The sequence below is a fragment of the Danio rerio genome, chromosome 2 (assembly GCF_052040795.2).
Source record: "Danio rerio strain M-AB ecotype USA chromosome 2, GRCz13ab, whole genome shotgun sequence".
NCBI lineage: Eukaryota > Metazoa > Chordata > Actinopteri > Cypriniformes > Danionidae > Danio > Danio rerio.
In genome coordinates, this window is record NC_141022.1 from 58,261,761 (window position 1) to 58,283,755 (window position 21,995).

The 21,995-nt window shown below is 40.1% G+C and overlaps 1 protein-coding gene across 7 annotated transcripts in view; it reads left to right on the forward strand.

The window, feature by feature from the left end:
• Positions 1 to 16,838, forward strand: part of ankrd12 (ankyrin repeat domain 12) — a 100,124-nt gene extending 83,286 nt beyond the window's left edge. For 4 of the 7 annotated variants that reach the window (XM_087238934.1, XM_087238936.1, XM_087238933.1 and 1 more), the window contains 5 exons: positions 2,644 to 7,157; positions 7,247 to 7,345; positions 9,567 to 9,710; positions 12,102 to 12,197; positions 15,387 to 16,838. In XM_087238934.1, coding sequence (XP_087095060.1) covers positions 2,644 to 7,157; positions 7,247 to 7,345; positions 9,567 to 9,710; positions 12,102 to 12,197; positions 15,387 to 15,572 — 5,039 coding nt within the window. In that variant the 3' untranslated portion in view covers positions 15,573 to 16,838. 7 annotated transcript variants of the gene reach the window in all.
• The last annotated feature ends 5,157 nt before the right edge of the window (positions 16,839 to 21,995 follow it).

Genomic DNA, 21,995 nt, shown 5'->3' on the forward strand with positions numbered 1-21,995 from the left:
TTCCGGCTGCCGTTATCAGTCTCGCACATTTTACTTATTTTTCTGAAAGTCTTCATAACACCATAGTGGAGTTTTTATTTTATTATTTCAGTAAATAGGATTGTAAAAAAATGATTTATTGTATTCTCCCATTCACTACACTCTGAGTTTACCTGACTATGGCTGTTTTCGCTGTGGAGAAACCCAGAAGTGTTAAAAGAGTCCATTAAACACAAGCTCTGCAAATATTTTTGGCATGCTGATCAATTTCAGATGCAGATTTAAAGACAAGCCTCAAATCTTTATTCTGTTTATATTTTTCTATGTGCTGTAGGTTAGTTTTAATAGCAGGTATCATTATATATCCAACTAATTTGTCATGTAAAAGAGCAGCGTTTATTTTGTCTATGAAAAGAAGGACAAAGTGTTATTTGCTTTTCATTTATTTCCAACAGAAAGAGTGCCTTGCAGCGGTTTGCTGGATTATAACCAAATTAATGTTCATTAGTTTTTATCTCTTTGACTACATTTTAGTCAGTGATATTGCATGCTGATGTAGTCATTGTTGGTATCTAATGAGAACCTTGTAGTCAAGTCTTTTCCTTGATTTAGGGTGCTTTCACACCTGTGAATCGATTCATTTGATTGCCTCGATTCATTCCGACACAGGGATTAAATTTGTTACATTGTTGCTCTTTGTTGTTGGTGCGGTTCGCTTTCACACGGCAAAGTTTATAAATGGACCAAAATAGCTAAAACAAGTCACGTGTGAGTAAACTCTCCTCACATTGGTCAGTTTCAGGGTTTTTTTGCAGAGTCCTGCTCAGCTGTCATGTGTCCTTATTTTAATTTATGACTATGAGCAATAAGACATTATAAGCAAAAATCTGCGCTTTAATTTTGAATGGTGACACCCTCAGACGTCGTCACTATATATAGAGCAAAGGTAAGACTTTCTCATACTTAGCAGTTGGCTTATGCATTATAGGCATTACATTATAGAGAGAAATAAAAGATAAACTAATGCAGTTCGGTCAATTTTCCTAACGAATACACTGCTCTTGTTAATAGTTCAGCATGCTTTTACTTTCGAATTTTACACGAAACCCACAATTACCGGTAGGAATGACATCCTGCCCCACCCATAATTCATAATTAAAACACTATGACATAGCCGGGCTCGGATCGTATCGATTTCTCACGACAATCGATCCACTCCAGAGTTCGTTTCAATTGAGCCGAGACCACCTCTTTCAGGCGATCTTGGAGCGATTATTTTGGCGCGGGTCCGAGTGCGACTGCTGCGCTAACTGGGCAAATGAGACCGGTTCAGAAACAAAGGTCTAGGTGTAAAAGCACCCACCTTTTACACCTGTTTATGTTTATTTTGTTAAAATTAATACTGTAAAAGAGGGTACAACCATTTGCAAATTTAGTGCATCTGTGTGCTGAGGTCATCCGCTTCCAGTTCTTAATGTTACTTAATTGTGCACACTTTTAATTCTTGCCATATTAATGCATTATCTTAATTATTACCAGGCTGGTTTGTTGTGCAAACACTTTCAGCACTTACTGCACTTTATTCTTCTGTTTATTTACTTATGGCAGCTAATAAATAGAGAGTCTTGCATTTTCACAGAAAACAATTTAGTTCCATATAAAAAATAAGGTGCTTACATGTTTTCATATATATTTTTGACTATTACATTTCTTATGACAATCACTTATATATAATATAACAAAAAATAATTATTGTGTTTGATATGTGTTGTATAATCTGCCTTGCAGGATTAAAGCAATAGGTCATCCAAACATTTTAATTTACTAACCATTTTTTTTACTGCCTAACACAAAAGAAGATATTTTGGAAAATCTTGGACCCCAGTAACTTGACATCCATAATAGGAAAAAAAAACAAATGAAGTCAATGGCTACTGGTTTTCAGCTATATTTAAAATATCATGTTTTCTGTTTATCATCATATTCATAATAGGGCCACAGCCATATCACCCTGCAGCCCAAGACCGGTTACTCACTGAAGCTAAGCAGGGCTGAGTCTGGTCAGTACCTAGATGGGAGACCACATGGGAAAACTAGGTTGCTGTTGCAAGTGGTGTTAGTGGGGCCAGCAACTTGCAGTCTGTATGGGTCCTAATGCCCCAGTAAAGTGAAGGGGACACTATACAGTCAGTGAGCGCCATCTTTCAAATGAGATGATAAACCGAGCTCTCTGTGGTTACTAAAAATCTCATGGCACTTGAGTAGGGGTGTAATCCTGGTGTCGTGGCCAAATTCCCTCCATCGGCCCTTACCCACCATGGCCTCCCAATCATCCCCATCCACTGAATTGGCTTTATCACTGTCTTCACTCCACCAAAGACTGGTTTGTGGTGAACACACTGGTGCTGTTGTCCTGTGGCTGCTGTTGCATCGTCCAAGTGAATGCTGCACACTGGTGGTGGTGTGGAGAGACACCCCTCATAATTGTGAAGCGCTTTGGGTGTATGGACATACAAAATAAATGCACTATATAAATACACACTACATTACATAAAGCTCAAACAATGTTAGAACAAAAAAAGGGTCCATAAATCCTTTTTTGGGTGAACTATCCCTGTAATGAGTATTTTAATAATTCCCTTTTTCATATTTTTTATGTTACAGAATCAGAGGACCCATCTTCAGTGAATCCATCCAGTGTAGACGAGAACCTGGAGTTTTCTGATGCTGAAAAAGACTCTGACTGTAAATCGACAACTGTCAAAGCCTCATCGTCCATGTCAGGGCTGGATGAATATGAGTTTAAAGATGAGGAAGAGGAAGAGGACCTCAGTAAGTCACTTAATGAGCGACACCTCTTTAGGCGAGAGCTACGGCAAAAGGAGAAGGAGGAAAAGGACAGAAACCACTATGCTTCAAAACAAGGTAGCAAAAGCGACCAGTCCATGCTGGCTTGCAAGTCTAAAAAAACAAAGGCGTCCCGTGTCTACTGCAGTTCAGACAGTTCAAGCGATGAAGCAGAGGTGCCGACGGAAAGAAGGAGCTCACCTACTAGGTCAGTCAGTGTGGATGGACATAAAACGGACAGTAGATCGAAAAAAGAAAGCTTGACTCTAACGCCAGTGGAGCAGAAAGAAAAAGGTAAACAGAAGAAAAAGAACAAGAGCCAAAGCAAAAACAAAGAAAACCAGGAAGTCCGAGAAGAAGGGAAAGAGAACAGCAAATCCCTTCTGTTTTCCTCTCCGACTGTGTCCGATAATTCTGACAAGGGCGTCAGAGAAGAGGACTCTTTCAAAATGTCATTCAGTGCAAAGGATGACACATCGGTTCACCTATTTCACCTGTCTGTAGTCAAATCCCCAAAGCTGAACCACAGCCAAACTGACAAGCAGGCAACCCCGCTGAAACAGGAAAACGCTAAGACATGTGTTTCAATCGCTGATGGATCTTGCCCTGGGGACGGCATCAAATATAACCACTACACAGACTCTGACTATTGCACAGAAGATTCTAGCAGTAAAAGCTGCAAACATAAGGAAAAGAGCAAGCACCATCACAAGGAGCCTAACTTGGAAGGAGATGACGGCAGTTCGAGTCCTTTCAAAGACAGCAGTTTAAGCAACAGTATAGACAGCTCTGAGGGTGCGTTTAGGAAGACTGACAAAGATGGGAAAGTTGTAAAAAAGCACAAGCTAAAACACAAGGAGAAAGAAAAGGAGAAATATAGGAAAGAGTACGAAGCCGAGAGGAATCGCCACCGGCAGAAAGAGCCACGCAAGGATGGACATAGGAACCTCGAGTTTGATCGAGAGTTCTGGAAGGAGAACTTCTTCAAAAGTGATGAAAATGAGGAACCTGTGGGGAAAGGTGAGATACTTGCTGGTGGATCTCCAGTAAAATCCTCAGATTCGTCACCTGTTAAAGAGGAAAAAGGGGCATCAAAAGACAAACATTCAACTAGTAGCAGTAACAAGGACAGGAGGCCAAAAGAGGAAAGAGATAAAACCATTAAAAAGGAGAAAAAAGAGATTCCTCTTAAAGAGGAGCGAGGAAAAGAAGATGAAACAGATGAGCGGACTGATGGTACTTTCTCTGTACGAATTCCTGATGGCTCACAACACTTGTCAGAAGAAGTGGATGAGAAACCAGCAACTTGTAATTCTGCTGACCAAGAGCAACTGGAGTCTCCAGAGAAGAACTCTCGAGAAAAAACTGATAAGCGACCACCAACAAAGGATCGGGAATCTGAGAAGTCTGATAAGAGACACTCGGATAAAGATAAGAAGGTAAAATCTGAGCATTTACCTGACAAGCCCGAGCTCCACAACTCTACAGATCGATGGAAGGAAAAGGAGAAATTAACAAATGTTTCACATTCGCCCAATGATAAGAGCCATAAAGAGGGTGAAAAACTCAAACCAATGACTCCAGTGAAAAAGCATGAGGAGAACAAGAAGAATAAGGACAAGCTTGATAAAAAAGCGGAGAAAGAGCACGCTTCTGGTGACCACAGAGACAAAGATAAAACAACTTCTGAAAAGAAAGGAAAAGCCCCTGAGAAAACTGCTGATCATGGAAAATCTGACCGCAGTAAAGACAAAGAACGGGACAAAGATTCTGACAAGAGGAAAAAAGATAAATCAACCACTCCATCTTCCTCTTCCTACTCGAATCTAAAGTCGTTATTGGAAGAAAAGAAAGGCTATGTTTGTGAGAATAATAAGGTTGTCTCATCTAAATCAAAGGAAGAGGTAACCAAGCCTTCAGAGAAAGACCGAGATCGAAGAGAGAGGGACCGGGAGTCTGAAAGACATCGAGATCGGGAACGAGATCGGCACAAGGAAAAGGACAAAGATCGATCCCAGTTTAACAGGGATGGCAAAATTAACAAACCGAAACCAAGTGAAGTGGACTCCAAATCTAAGGTTACACCTACTCTAAAGGATACTCGTCCCAAAGAAAAGAGGCTGGTGAATGATGACCTCATGAAGACCAGCTTTGAACGCATGCTCAGTCTCAAAGATCAGGAAATCGAACAGTGGCACAAAAAGCACTTGGAGAAAATCAAGCAGAAGGAACGGGAGCGGCTAAAACAGCGTCCTGGAATTGACCCTGCGAAACAACAAAAAAACAAGGAAAAAATTAAATCATCCTCTACGTCCACTGAGCCATGTCTAACCAAGGAACTAACTCGGTCAAAGAGCTCAGAAGCGCCAGATGGACAACGTGAAAAGATTTTAAAGGATGCCACTAGTGTGAGAACTCTCTCGCTAGATGCAAAAACCTTGGGGAAGAACGGTCCTATAATTGAAAACAATCTAAGTCGATCTCCGAGACCAGAGAGTGAAAAATCTGGTCTTATGTCAAGATCAATATCAATGATCTCTGTGGCAAGTTCAGAAGACTCCTGCCAGGCAACTATTTTGACACCTAGACCAACTGACCAATATGATTCTGACATGAACGTGGAAGCCTTAGATTCGCAGCCACCTTTACTTCAGTCTTCCCTTGTTGCACAGTCCTCCAGGTCGCCTAGTGTTCATGATAAAGATAGTAGCAGTCTTCCCGAATCATCGGCTCTCTGCAATCGCACACCATTGGCAAGCAGGCATGCATCACCATGCTTAAGGGCTATTCTGGATGAAGAAGCCAAGGTACCAACAACTGAAACAAAACCCACAGAAGAGTCTCCGGTAATCAGTATTGCATCACAACCAACCAGCGAGCAATCTCAAGTTCATCTAACTGAAATTAGTGTCCCCCCTGTTCAGGAGACTCGGAGCAGTCAAAGTCTTACAAACTCTTTTCCAGAAAATGAAATTCTGTCTAGTAATGAAGCCGAAGTCGTCAGTTCCACATGTCAAGTACAACCTTCGCAGGCTAGTGCTAAAGACAGTGTAACACAAGCAAACAGTGTGTCTCCGAGCCAATTGGAAGAGCAGAACAAGTTTTGCACCACTAGTAGTCAAATAGAGCATGCAAGTCTAGGTCAGCTTGATGTCCCTGGTGCAGAGGGAGTAAAAAAGGAGGCTTCACTTGCTGTTGCATCATTACAGTCATCTCATACATCAACTTCATCATCAGATTCCAATGCACATTTGCCTTCGAGTAGTCAGCATTGTGAGATTAGCTCTGCTTCCAGTGGTGAACAGACAATGACAACAGACTCTAGTTTGAGAACAGAGCAAAGAGACAAACCATTGGTTGCTTCAGAGGACAAGATTGGGGAAAATGTCACTAAAACTGATTGCGCGAGCACTCCAAGTCCATCTACAGCATCCTGTAGATCCAGCTCTGAGGAATCTACTAAACCACTGCTGAAGGCGACAAGTGTTCAGGAAGATACTGAAAAGGGCAATGAACTAGTGCAAGAAGAAAGTATCTCAAGGTTCTCCAATGACCCATTGGTTGCAGTTGATGCTCAACCAGAGAAAGAAGAGCAAGGCCTACATTTGGCTTCGGTGACAAATGTTTCTTGCTGTGCCAGTCCAGAAAGAATCCCAGAGGAGCCCATGGAGGTTCCAGAGGAAGTTTCGGATAAGAGCCGAATCACAGAAATTGATGAGGCCAAAGTCTTGTCTTCAGAAGAAGGTGCAGTGACTTCATCTGAAAGTAAGGCTGACTCAGAAATGCCAGACCCGTTTTCTCTTGACGAGAAGCCTTTGAAATCGGACATTCTGGCTAATGTAGAACAGGCTCAAAGCAGTGCTCCCATCCACCCTGATCATCAGGCAGAGCCAACCAGTGGAGAGACCTCTGGAAGTTCCTCTCCGATATCAGCCATGGACAGAGATTCAGATATATCTGGGGCCAGAGCCAAAGTCAGACTCCTTGAAGAAGAAGCTGACATTCAAGCGACCCATCCAAGAAAACGAAAAATGCCTAGAGCATCTCCGCTAGCCCAAGCAAACCTTACAGCTCAGCAGGTCAGAGAAAAGACACAGCAGTCCCTGGCTGCGATTGTAGATGCACTGAAGCTTGAGGAGATTCAGCCTTACCAGACAGAGAGAGCCAACCCATATTATGAGTACTTGCACATTCGCAAAAAGATCGAAGAGAAGAGGAAAGTCCTTTGTAGTGTCATTCCTCAAGCGCCTCAGTACTACGACGAGTATGTGACATTCAATGGGTCCTATCTGCTGGATGGAAACCCTCTCAGCAAACTCTGCATCCCAACAGTAAGTGATCTCCACTAACAGTATGTGAAAGTAATATTTACTCAAGAAAGACTAAGGCAAAAATGTCTCACTGTTCTTCCGTTTTGTAGATAACGCCTCCACCCTCTTTACCTGAACCACTGAAGGAGATGTTCAAACAGCAAGAGATGGTGCGGATGAAGCTGAGACTGCAGCACAGCATCGAAAGGGTGAGTGGAAATCAAGAATGGGTGACGTTTCTTTTTTGCAATTCAGTTTTTATTTTATTTTTCAAAAATAATATATAAAGTTTTACAAAAACCAGAAGGATTGTTACCACTCTATATATTTTACAAACCCAGTACACATCAGGAATTACAACATAAATATAATATAGGCCAAGTAGTTCACTAACATTGACTCAATTGACATTCCTAATATTAGATAAGGGCAAGGCAGTGGCGCAGTAGGTAGTGCTGTCGCCTCACTGCAAGAAGGTGGCTGGTTCGAACCTCGGCTCAGTTCTCCCTGCCTTTGCATAGGTTTCCTCCGGGTGCTTCGGTTTCCCCCACAGTTCAAAGACATGTGGTACAGGTGAATTGGGTAGGCTAAATTGTCCGTAGTGTATGAGTGTGTGTGTGGATGTTTCCCAGAGATGGGTTGCGGCTGGAAGGGTATCCGCTGCGTAAAAACTTGCTGGATAAGTTGGCGGATAATTCCGCTGTGACGACCCCGGATTATAAAAGGGACTAAGCCGACAAGAAAATGAATGAATATTAGATGGAGAAAAGGTTTTCCTGAATTGAGTTTTGCAGCCTCCTAGTGGTATGTAATGAAACTGCAGCAGATTTGTAAAATCTCTAAATCATATAGCAACATTACAAAAATATTAAATTGTAATTTTTTTGCCAATATAAACATTATTTCCAAAAAAGTTCAATATAAAACTTAATGTTGATAATGTAAAAAAAAACACTATATAGGCTTAAATTAGGCTGAACAGTGTATTGTTTGAGCATCGATATCGTAATGTGTGTATCTGCAATAGTCATGTCACAGGATTATGAGATTTACTAAAGGTTAAAGATAAAGATATTATAAATTTTTTTATTATTTATACAATGATGACCAAATTGTGTACTTTATTATTGTTAGACTCCCTAGAAAACCATAAAGCACTGTTTATTTATCTATTGTGCTTGTAATTTATAAATTATGCAAAGTATTGCATCGGAAAAGACTGACTGATCATTTCAGTCGATCTAAATTAACCAAATCTTTCCAAGTAGAGCTATTCAAATCAAGTGGTGAAATTATATTCATATTGCAATATACACTCACCGGCCACTTTATTAGGTACACCTTACTAGTATCATGTTGGACCCCCTTTTGCCTTCAAAACTGCCTTAATCGTTCATGGCGTAGATTCAACAAGGTACTGAAACAATTCCTCAGAGATTTTGCTCCATATTGACATTATAACATCACGCAGTTGCTGCAGATTTGTCGGCTGCACATCCATGATGCAAATCTCCCGTTCCACCACATTCCAAAGTTGTTCTATTGGATTGAGCTATGGTGACTGTGGAGGCCATTTGAGAACAGTGAATCATTTTCATGTTCAAGAAACCAGTCTGAGATAATTCACACTTAAAGACATGGCGCATTATCCTGCTGGAAGTAGCCATCAGAAGATGGGTACACTGGGATCAACAACAATACTCAGGTAGGCTGTGGCGTTGACACGATGCTCAATTGGTACTAATGGACCACAAGTGTGCCAACAAAATATCCCCCACACCAATACACCACCACCAGCAGCCTGAACTGTTGATACAAGGCAGGATGGATCCATGCTTTCATGTTGTTGAAGCCGAATTCTGACCCTACTATCTAAATGTTGTAATCGTTTTTCCAATCTTCTATGGTCTAATTTTGGTGAGCCTGTGTGAATTGTAGCCTCAGCTTCCTGTTCTTAACTGACAGAAGTGGCACCCTGTGGTCTTCTGCTGCTGTAGCCCATCCGCCTCAAGGATGGACGTGTTGTGTGTTTAGAGATGCTCTTCTGCAAACATCGGTAGTAATGAGTTGCCTATTTGAGTTACTGTTGCCTTTCTGATATGTGCTGATATGCGATTGGCTGATTAGAAATTTGCGTTAATGAGCAGTTGGGCAGGTGTACCTAATAAATTGGCCGATGAGTGTATAAAGCAGCAAAATATCAAAATGTCAGATCTTTCCAGTATCGTGCGGCCCTAGTTTCAAATATACCAGGTAATTCTCAATTCCCTTCTTAATTCAGGGCTGGTAATTCTACATATTTTACAGATGCATTTGCTACAAAAAATATTTTAAAATAAAAGTGTCAACCTTTTGACCCTGTTGAATTATAATCATGTTTAAAAGTATTTCAGTTAATTATTAAAACAACGCAACAATTTGCTCTTACAGGAAAAACTGATTGTATCCAATGAGCAGGAGGTTTTGAGAGTTCATTACCGCGCTGCGAGAACACTAGCCAATCAGACGCTTCCGTTCAGTGCCTGCACAGTCCTATTGGATGCCGAAGTATACAACATGCCCCAAGAAGTCCAGGTAAGCGATCACATTATTAGACATTAGTTTTAAATTGAAGTAAGAAATATATTTCAACTCAAGTAAACACTACAGCTGGAGGTAAGACTGCAATTCAGTGAAATGTTGAATGAAGTAAAAATCCAAACGGCGTAATTTTAGTTCCAAGTTTCACTCAGAAGTTGTAAGTAAATTAAACTAAAATTAAATAAATAAATGATATTGAATTGGACATTTTTTGGTTTTATTGTCAAACTTGGGTACCTTGGTTCCTTAGAACAAGATTACAAAAATGTGTTTTCCAGAATCTGACCCAAATCTAATAAAATAAAGCAGAACTTGCTTTTTTAAACTTTAGAAAGTCTTGTTCTGTACAGGTTAACCTTATTAAAGTGGGCGAAATAAATATTGAACACAAGGTTTTTCTGGGAATAATATTTCTTTAGCTGCTGTTGACATGGGATTGAAGCAGATTTAGGTGAAAACCCAAACAACACGAACACAAAAACAAAACAAAAGAATCTGAAAAATGAGGTATGTGTAATAATGAAATGACAGAAGGAGAAAGTGCTGAACTGCTTAAACGCATTTAACACTTTATATAAAAGGCTTTTTTAATGATCGCAACCTAAAGACGCCTCTCATATGGGGAATGAAGTCACATGCATTGCTCAGGTGTGAGCTTTTTATAAGCTTTAAAAGAGTGTCAAAATCTTGATGTTTAATGGGTCTCGTCTATCAAATCTGAGCTTTATTTTATATTTTCTATTAGATTCAGACCAGGGGCCTCATGTATCAACGCTGCGTACGCACAAAAACTTTGCGTACGCCAGGTTTCACGCTCAGAATCGCTCACGTTTGGATTTACTAACAATGAACTGAACGTGGGAATGTGCGCAGCTTCACGGCAGCTTTCTGGCAGGCTTTTAGTGCGTGTCTGTTTTATTACTATTGGCGACTCCTAGAGGCAGTTGTGTTAAATTCCTCTCTACAAAGTGTCTGAGCCTTGCAATGGCAGCTGTATGAGACGGGTTCAGCAGGTATATAAGGTTTCCATACCATGCAGTTGACCAGCTAAACATTAAAGCACAATTTGCAGCAGTCGCCTGTTTTCCCAATGTAATCTGAGCTCTCTACTGCACGCACATTGCTATAAAGACACCATCTGAAGATGAATTTGCATGAGTGAATCAGAAACATTTCCATTCAATAAATGTGCAAATAAAATATGATGCTTATTGATATGAACTTATTGATGATTCCTACTAGTCTTTCTCGTGATAAATAGTTGGCAAAATCTGATATGTAGCGGGGGAAAAAAACAAGAAAGAGTTCATCAGACGTTGGATTCGAGCCGAGTTCATGCTCGAACATATCAATTCATGATCACAAGCGTCTTACGAGTAACGCCACTGAGACTGTTGAGCGTCCTGCAACATTTTACAGATATAAACCACACTATTTATTTTTTTAATGCACTCAGTGCGATGTTCAGACCCAACTGTGTTAACCGCATCAGCTAAACTCTCCCACTCTATTTTTTTCTTTTGTTGTTAATTCCGAACAAACTTGTAAATAACACCTTTTCTCCGGTCTACCTCCGAAAGCAGCACCTCCAATTCACATTCTGTTCAAAGTTTCTCTTCTTGCTTGCTTTTGCCATTGCTTTTTCGTTGGGTTTTGCCATTAGCATAGTCATTAGCATATTCATACGGGGGAGGAGGCAGGGAGGGGTTTTGTGCTCGTGCATGTTGCGCTCAGTTTCACGTTTATTCGGATGTACAAAAGAATATGCGTGAGATTCGGCGTACGCAGTGTTTCATACATCTGAAATTTTTTCTGCGTACGCACATTTACAGCTTTGGCGTACGCAATGTTTTAGTAAGATTTCCACGCAAGTCTTCGTACATGAGGCCCCAGGTGATTGGCTGGGCCATTCCACAGCTTGATTTTCTTTCTCTGAAAGCAACAGAGTTTTCTTGGCTGTGTTTTGGATCATTGTCTTGCTGAAATGTCCACCCTGGTTTCATCCTCATCCTCCTGCTAATGTAGATGTTGGACTGAAGCAGCTGATATTCATTTACACTGAGAAAGAGCAGAGGGTTGCTGAAGAACTACTGAGAGATTTCAGCTGTTGTCTGGGCTTTTCATGTCTTTCTACACCTCCCTTTCTTCATGTGTTCAATACTTTTTCCCTGCATCATTTCATTTTATTATGCATAACTTCATTTGTAAACTAATTAGATTAGTTTTCTTTACATATATAAATTGTCTTGGTTGTTACCAACATTCGAGGAAAATTCAAGCCAACAACAACCTTAGAAATATGTTTTCTGAGAAAAATGATAACATGTTCAATACTTGTTTTCCCTGCTGTATCTCTGTTTTCTTCATTTCATCTTTTTTTTTCAGGGTGATGATGGGAAGACTTCTGTTCGAGATCGATTCAATGCGAGGCAGTTCATGTCTTGGCTTCAGGATGTAGATGACAAGTTTGACAAGTTGAAGGTACAAAAGAAAACAGAAATATGACATGAAATGGACACAAACAAAACAACCAGCATCTGTTAAAAAATAGTTTAGAGCTGAGATGCCTAAATTACGGCTTGCAGGCCCATGGTAACCTTTGATTTGGCTCGCCATCCCATCTGTGAGGAGAGGGAGAATGATGGCGCTGTTTTCACATCTAAAGTAATCTTTTAGGGCAGGAAGGTGGTGCAGTGGGTAGCACAAACGTCTTACAGCAAAAAGGTCGCTGGTTTGAGCCCTAGCTGGGTCAGTTGGCATTTCTGTGTGGAGTTTGCATGTTCTGCCCGTGTTGGCGTGGGTTTCCTCCAGGTGCTCCGGTTTCCCCCACAAGTTTAAACGCATGCGCTTTAGGGGAATTGGGTTGGCTAAATTGTCCATAGTGTATGTGTGTGAATGAGAGTGTATGGGTGTTTCCCAGTAATGAAGAAAATGAATGTAATCTGTTGTTTGTTTGTTTTATTGTTAAAAGCTAATTTAAATTATATTTTTCAATTAAATATTGTAAATGAAACAGATTTAGTTTAAACGTACACACCTGATGGATATAGGACAATGCAGAGACTGGTGAGCAAATCAAGGCAAAGGCAGATTTTACTTGACTAGTCTATTCAGCATTTCACTCCACTGTTTTTAATGTTTTAGTAACGATAAGTAATGTTTTTTTATTGTGGGTGGGTCGTGCAGTGGGTAGCACGATCACCTCACAACAAGAAAGTTGCTGGTTCGAGCCTCGACTGGGCCATTTGGCATTTCTGTGTGGAGTTTGCATGTTCTCCCCGTGTTAGCTGTGGGTTTCCCCCACAGTCCAAAGACATGCACTACAGGTGAATTGAATAAACTAAATTGTCTGTAGTCTATAGCCCCTTTCACACAGTGATACCGGTAAATATCCGGAAAATTTCCGGAAAGACTTTACCGGTATATTGAAAAAAGCGCTGTTCACACAGGCGAGGACGTTACGGAAATTTTCCGGAAAAGAGCATTCACACATCTATTCCAAAATACCGGTAAATTCTGACATCATTCACCACAAATGAGCTTTAAACGGCTGCGCTTGTATTTGTAAACATTTGACTAAATTACAAACTCTGTGGATGATCAATATTGTGAACAACTTTCTCAGGATCACTTTCGCATGTCGAGATGTTCATAATATGTACGTGTGCTGGCGCTCACAGGCTGTTTCACAGGCACACGAACGTAAACAAACAACGGCTTATCATAAGCATCTCATCGATGATTATTTACACAGTTGGCATTATGAAGAACATATAAACGTGATCTGACTAACTTCTAGCAGCTAAATGTGTCTGGAAAAATATTCAAAGGCTTTTATTCTCACAAACCGAGCGGATGTAAATGCGTCTGACTGTTGTGATTGGCTAAAGCAGACGTCTCACGTCAGCACGTTCTAGACGTGCACGCGCTTATTACGGGAATCTTCCTTCTGCGTTCACACAGCGCAGCATTCCGGCAAATTGCCGGTAATGTTACAACTTCTCTTTCCGGAAAATAGCCAGAACGAATTTACCGGTATTTTCAAAAAGGACCTGTTCACACATACAACCTTTCCGGAAAATTGCCGGCAATTTTCCGGAAAGGTCTGTATGTGTGAAAGGGGCTTATGTGTGTATGGGTGTTTCCCAGTGATGGGTTGCAGCTGGAAGGGCATCCGCTGCGTAAAACATATACTGGATAAGTTGGCGGTTCATTCCGCTGTGGTGACCCCAGAATAATAAAGGGACTAAGCCGAAAAGAAGATGAATTGAGTATTATGAAATTAATTAGGAAATTGGCAACAGCATCTTTATTGTGATATAGTTTGGAATATTTACCCTCGGCCCACAGCTCATATGATATTTGTTTTTTGGCCCTTTATTCGAAAACGTTTTGGAACCCCTGATTTAAAGTTTAAAGACTTTAGATTTATAGCATCAGAGAATGAAAACAAACGTCAGGCTAGCAGTTTTGTGAGCCCTTTGGATATTTACGAAACAGTTATAAGGTAAATCATATATTTATTACCAATACAGACAATTCTGCTGATATGGAATAAATAAATCGCTTTAAGGGTGCTTTCACACCTGTGAATCGATCCATTTGTTCCGAAACAGGGATTAGAATTGTTACATTGTTGCTCTTTGCTCTTGGTGCGGTTTGCTCTCCTACGACAAAGCTTCTAATCGGACCAAAAGAGCTAAATCAAGTCACGTGTGAGTAAACTCTCCTCACATTGGTCAGAGTTTCACGGTGTATTTCGCAGAGTCCCGCTCAGCTGTCGGGGTGGTGGTTTGGTGGTGTTTGAAAAGGTGCACGCGACGTGTTTGAAGAGCGAGGAGGGATGCGGTGGGGAGCGGTGAGAAGGGTGCGCAACTTATTTGAAGACCGGGAGGGAGACACGCGATTACCAGGAGATGATCACTCGTTTGTTGGCAGTCCCTGTGCATTTGCGGGAGACTCACGAAACGTCCAGGAGTCTTGGGATGTCTAAAATGACCTCCTGCCCTACTCATAATTCTCTCTTTATATAGCCTTATGCCTATTACATATCCATAATACACTGTGATATAGCCAGGCTCGGATCGCATCGCTTTCTCAATACAATCGATTTGCTTTAGAGTTTGTTTCAATTGAGCCTCATTCAGGAAATCTCGGAGCGATTGTTTTGGCGTGGATCCAAGCGCGATTGCTGGACTCACATATGCCAAACGAACTGAAACAAAGGTCTAGGTGTGACAGTGTTTGAATAACTCATTTATAATAACTGATTTATTTTATCTCTGTCATGATGACAGCACATAATATTTGACTAGATATTTTTCAAGACACTAGTATTCAGCTTAAAGTGACATTTAAAGGCTTAACTAGGTGAATTAGGGTAAAGTCTGGGTAATTAGGAAAGTCATTATATAACAGCGGTTTGTTCTGTAGATAATCAAAAACAAATATTGCTTAAGGGGGCTAATAATATTGACCTTAAATTGGGTTTTAAAAAATTTAAAACAGCTTTAGTTCTAGCCAAAATAAAACAAATCAGACTTTCTCCAGCAGAAAAAATATTATTGGAAATACTGTGAACAATTCCTTGCTCTGTTAAACATCTTTTGGGAAATAGCTGAAAGAATTCCTGAATCATTTTGACTGACCTAAACCTCCATCTTCCTGCAGACGTGTCTCCTGATGCGGCAGCAGCATGAAGCGGCAGCGTTAAACGCAGTCCAGCGTCTGGAGTGGCAGCTAAAGCTACAGGAACTGGATCCCGCCACTTACAAGTCCACCAGCATTTTCGAGATTCCCGAATTCTACATCCCGCTCGTGGAGGTCAACGACGACTTCGACCTGACGCCGATATGACCTGCTGAAGAGGCGAACGCATTTTCAAAGCTATCGGACCACGTCAAGAGATGAGTGTAGGGTGAAACACGAAGCACTTGATTTTGGGGGTGTGCGTGCGCATGTATGTTGTTTGTGTGTGTGTGTGTGTGTGTGTGTGTGTGTGTGTGTGTGTGTGTGTGTGTGTGTGTATGTGTGTGTGTCACAGATGCTCCAGATTTATAATAAAATAGATAAGGAAAAAAAAAAAGCGCTGCACTTCCAGGCTATCGGTTCAGTCTGTGTTGGTAGTTCTGGTTCGACCACATGCACTTCACCGTATGGGCGCCAGATTGGTTCCTACAGACTGCAGGCCGAAACTAAAACGCACTTAACCCTGAGGTCCACGGGTCGAGGAAGACAAAAAAAAAAGAAAACAGCCTCCAGAGGGTAAAGACCACCATGGAGAAAGGCGAGCGATCTGAATCGGAGATGTTTCTACAGTGAGTGTTGATAGATGTGTATAGTTTGTGCTCCTCATTTTTTAACTTATTTTATACATACTGATTGTGCATTTGTAAATAGCCATGTAATTATTGTTTTTAACTTGTAAAAAACACACACAAAAAAACAAGGAAAGAAAACTGAAAGGACGGAAGAGTTAAAGTAATAAATATTTTGATTGTAAACTTTGTTTCGTCTAATGTTTAATGGACCAAAGTTGTTTTTACATTGAAGTTCTCCGTCGTTGCTGTTGTTGTTGATGTTGGCTTAACTCTTTAAGCATGTGTTTTGGAAGACTTCTGTTCTGTTTTCTTCTGTTCTTCTTTCGTTCGTTTTTTTAACTCCTCTTTTATCGCCCCTTCATCAGAGCCGATGTTTTCTGACTTGTGATTTCTATAACGTGCATGCTTTCGCAGGTTCGTCCCTTTCTGAAAAGTTGTACCGTGGTGAGGTTTTACTGAAGTGGTCCTGGTTCCTTTTTCTGCCATTGTCGTGTCTGTTAGTAACATCCACTTCTCTGCGTGTCGTCTCTTGTGTCTTGCGCACATTTAAATAGAAAAAAACAGAGAAAAGAAAAGACAAAAAAAGAGGAAAAGTTTGTTGTGGTTTCTCCATAGGAAAAGCGAAGCTCTCTTACTTTTACAGTTTTAAATGTGAGATCACAACAAAAGCTATTTTTTACAACGTAATGCCTTTTGAACGATGGTTCTAAAAATATGTCTATTTTAATATTTACTTGTTACATGAGGATGTACATATTTGTAATATATAATTGAATAAATTTTATTGGTTGTGAAATCAAAATCTTTGCGTGTTTTCTCTTATTACATGATGTGTAGATTATATATGTGTAGAAATATTACAGACTTGCTGTCTTAAAAGTCATGCAAGAAGTTGATCTCCAAAAACGGATGTATAAATTCTTAAACAAATACAGCGCATCTGGAAGGTATTTACAGTGCTTCACTTTTTCTACATTTTTTTACGTTAAAGACTTATTCCAAAATGGATTAAATTCATTTATTTTCTTCAATATTCTACACACAATACCCCATAATGACAATGTGAAAAAAGAGTTTTTGAAATTGTTGCAAATTTATTAAAAATAAAAAGCTGATAAATCAGATGTACATCAGTGTTCTCAGCCTTTTCTCAATGCTTTGTTGATGCATCTTTGGCAGCGATTACAGCCTCAAGTCTTTTTGAATGTGATGCCACAAGCTTGGCACACCTGTCTATGGGAATTTTTGCCCATTCCTCTTTGCAGAACCTCTCAAGCTCTATCAGGTTGGATGGAAAGTGATGGTGTACAGCCATTTTCAGATCTCCCTAGAGATGTTCAATAGGATTTAGGTCTGGGCTCTGGCTGGGCCACTCAAGGACAATCACAGAATTGTGTTGAAGCCAGTCCATTGCTATTTCTGCAGTGTGCTTTGGGTCATTGTCCTGCTGCAAGATGAATTATCGCTCCAGTCTGAGGTCTGAAGCAGGTCTTCATTCAGGATGTCTCTGTACATTGCTGCATTCATCTTTCCCTCTATCCTGACTAGTCTTCCAGTTCCTGCTGTTTAAAAACATCCCCACAGCATGATGCTGCCACCACCAGGCTTCACTGTAGGGATGGTATTAGCCTGGTGATGAGTACTGCCTGGTTTTCTCCAAACGTAATGCCTGGCATTCACTCCAAAGAATTTAATTTTAGTCTCATCAGACCAGAGAGTTTTTTTTTACGGTCTGAGAGTCCTTCAGATGCCTTTTGGCAAATTCCAGGTGTGGAGTGTCTTCTGTCTGGACACTCTTCCATACAGGCCTGATTGGTGGATTGCTGCACAGATGTTTGTCCTTCTGTAAGGTTCTCCTCTCGCCACAGAAGAACGCTGGAGCTCAGACAGAGTGACCATCGGGTTATTGATCACCTCCCTGACTAAAGCTCTTCTCCCCCGATCACTCAGCTTAGATGGTCGGCCAGCTCTAGGAAGAGTTCTGGTGGTTCCAAACATCTTCCACTTACGGATGATGGAGGCCGCTGTGCGGAGCTTTCAGAGCAGCAGAAATGTTTCTGTAACCTTCCCGGCCTTGTGCCTCGAGACAATCCTGTCATAAAATGCCTACAGACAATTCTTTTGTCTTCATACTTGGTTTGTGCTTTGACATGCACTGACAACCCTGGGCCCTTATATAGACAGGTGTACGCCTTTTCAAATCATGTCCAATCAACTGAATTCACACAGGTGAACTCCAATGAAGCTGCTGAAACATCTCAAGAATGATCAGTGGAAACAGAGTCAGGGTTTTTATTTTCTTTTAAACTCTGTATGCACTGTATTTTCAATTCATATATATTTTATAGAAATCATAAAAAAATTCATCAAATTTTATTTTTATTTCCTAAAAAATATATATATTTCATAAAAATATAAATTTGTTAGATTGCAGCCGCTTGCTAAAATCCTTTGTTCATTTGTTTCATTAATGTCCACACAGCAGCTCATTTCGACAGAAAAACAGTTGACATTTTTGCAATTTATTAAAAAAGAAAAGCTGAAATATCACATGGTCCTCAGTATTCAGAGCCTATAATCAGTGTTTAGTAGCCCCTCTTAATCTGATACAGCCATGACTCTTTTGGGGAAAGATGCAACAAGTCTTTCAGTCCTGGATTTGGGCATCCTCTCCCATTCCTCCTTGCAGATCCTCTCCAGTTCTGTCAGGTTGGATGGTAAACACTTGTGGACACTGGACAGACATTTTTAGATCTCCCCAGAGATCCTCAATTGGGTTTAAGTCAGGGGTCTGGCTGGGCCAAGAGTCAGAGTTGTTGTGAAGCCACTCCTTGTTTATTGTAGCTGAGCTAAGGCTCATTGTCCTTTAGGAAGGTAAACCTTCAGCCCAATCTGAGGTCCTGAGCACTCTGGAGAAAGTTTTCATCCAGAATATCTCTGTACTTGGCCGCATTCATCTTTACCCCGATTGCAACCAGTCGTCCTGTCCCTGCAGCTGAAAACACCCCCACAGCATGATGCCGCCACCACCATGCTTCACTGTTGGGCCTGTATTGGACAGGTGATGAGCACTGCCTGGTTTTCTCCACACATACCGCTTAGATCAGTGTTTCTCAACCATGTATCTAAACACTGCACGTTTTGGATGTCTCCTTTGTCACACCTATTACAGGTCTGTTAGTCTGTGCTAATGAGCTGAAGATCTGAATCGGGTGTGTTTGGTTAAAGAGACATGGAAAATGTGCAGAGCTGGTGCTCCTCCAGGAACGTGGTTGAGAAAAACTGGCTTAAAATTAAGGCCAAAAATTCTGTCTCGCTCTCATCAGTCCAGAGAATCTTTTTTTTTTTTTATTCAACATCTTGGAGTCCTTCAGGTGTTTTTCAGCAAACTCCATGCAGGCTTTTATGTGTCGAGCCATAAAGCCCCCGACGGTTGGAGGGCTGCAGTGATGGTTAGTTGTCTACAACTTTCTCCCATCTCAACTATATATAAAATATTAATCCAGATTTAGTCATTTCCATAAATTATGTTTCATTTAGTTTTTTTCAATTACATTCTTCAATGCATGCAGAACGCATATCTCAGATTACAAAAAAACAGTAATTTATTAACCAGCTAAACAATTTTTCCGTATTTATTTTATTAATGTGTTTAAGATTCAGCTTTATTTTTATAATTCAGCTTTATTTGTATAGCGCTTTTACAATGTAGATTGTGTCAAAGCAGCTTCACATAAATGGTCATAGTAACTGGAACAGTGTAGTTCAGTTTTTAGATTAAGAGGGGCTACTAAGATGTGTTAATATAGTTCAAAGCCAAATTGTGTATAGCTTTCATAACCTCAAAATGAGGAAGATTGTCCAGCAGGTGGCAGAGTGGGGAAACTAACACGAATCAACATTAAACACAAGTCAAAATAATAATTTGTCTGTTTTAAAGTCACAGTGGAAATATTTGAACTGCCCAATTTAATGCCCAAAACTGTTTAATTTTCTTTTAGTAATAAGCAAAGAATTTACCAGAGAGTTCAGATGCCAATTTAGTTCATTTTTTTCCTCAGATGTCAGTGGGGTTTCTATCCGGGCCATGCGGTCGATTTCTCTAGTTATATCGTTTCAGTCGTTTGATATGCCGTCAAATATTTCGCCAAACAGTCCTTAGGGATGCGGGGACACGCAGTCAGATATTTCGCCGAACAGATTCGCCACTTTTGGCACTCATAAACAATCATAAAGCTCTCGTGCTGCAGGAATGAGGAGGTCTGCTGAAGGTGCAGCTGTCGTGCAGTGAGGGGTTTGCGTCTGTAATAAACTACGGCAGTTTGCGTTCACTGAACAGTAAGAATGATTAATAAATCCATATCAAACAGTCCCTTAAAAGTCACGTCTCGCTCACACACAAGCGTACCGCGCCAAAGCCCAAGTGAACTGCGCTCAGGCACACCTCTTCCAACCGGGCCAGGGCCGGCCAAGTGAACCATGCTTGAGCCCGATTCAGCGCACTCACACTTCTCAAACAATCCGGGAAACGGGCCTGGGCACGGTACGAATGGCGGATAGTGTGAGTAGGCCCATAGTGGCGTCCCCAGAAAATTTTCTCCATAAAAAAGTAATGAATTCAGTGTAATATTAAATTTTTGTTTTTGGTAAAGGAAAGATTGTGGTTTTTATTCATTTAATTAATTATTCTTAAAAACATTGCAATGTATTCCTTGAAATAATTCAACAAGTACATGTGCAAACCAAATAAATATTAATAATATCAACAGCAAAATCAAGAAGCAGTGCAATAAATTACATTTTTCCAGCGCCATGTCTTTATAACATGAGCATTTATTTTGGCCCCTGTGGCCACCCCAATATGATTTAGTTGTTGATATTATTAATTTAAATGTACTTGCGTAAATTCACAAAATTTCAATTAAAAAATTGATCATTTTATAAATAAACTGCAGCCACTAAATTATCATGGATTGATCAGCGCCACCGACGTAGCTGATTCACTGAGACTGCACACTTTTTATTAAGAAATTATTATTTTTTTAAATGAAAAAGTTGTTTTATCTGACTGAAAACCACAAATCCCAAAAAAATAAATAGATGCATATTGAAATCAGCTTTTCAGAATCGAGTTTATTTAGCAACTCCATTATTCTGCTGTTGACTTAAAGGAGTCAAAAATCTCAATGGTTTTGTGGGTGTATATTGCAAAAAGGTGCATCAAAAGAAGAATATGTATTAATAATAATAGTGTGGCTCAAAAAGGAGCATGGACAAGTGATAGTATTAAGGTCTGTATAGTCAGTGTGTGTATGTAGTAATGTCTTTTGTTCAGTTTGTTTTATTAATTCATTCATTCATTTTAGACATGTCATATACTGTATGCTGTACAATAAAAGTATGTGAAAAAATAGCTTTCCTGAAAGGTGTTTTTAAACTAAATATTGATTTTATTTGGCCTGCATGTGTACTTGGTGATTTATTTCAAGGAATAAACTTCAATAATTCAAGAGTAATTAATGGAATTAATTAAAACTTCATTATTTTATTTAGCAGAAACAAAAATGTAACCACTAATTATTCACAATATATTCACAATTCATTATTGTTTTGTGTGCCATCTCAAGATTTGGTGTGGCCTTACTTGGCCACCCCTAAGTAAATTTTTTGGTGGCGCCTCTGGAAATACAGTGAAAAATTCTTTGCATTTAGTCATTTAGCAGACGCTTTTATCCAAAGCGACTTACAAATGAGGACAAGGAAGCAATTTACACAACTATAAGAGCAACAATGAATAAGTGCTGTAGGCAAATTTCAGGTATGTAAAGAAAGTGTAAGTGTAAAGTGTAAAGAAACTTTGCTCTGTTAAACATCATTTGCTTAAGGGGGCTAATTATTTTGACCTTACAATATTAAAAACTGCTTTTATTCTAGCCGAAATAAAATAAATAAGACTTTT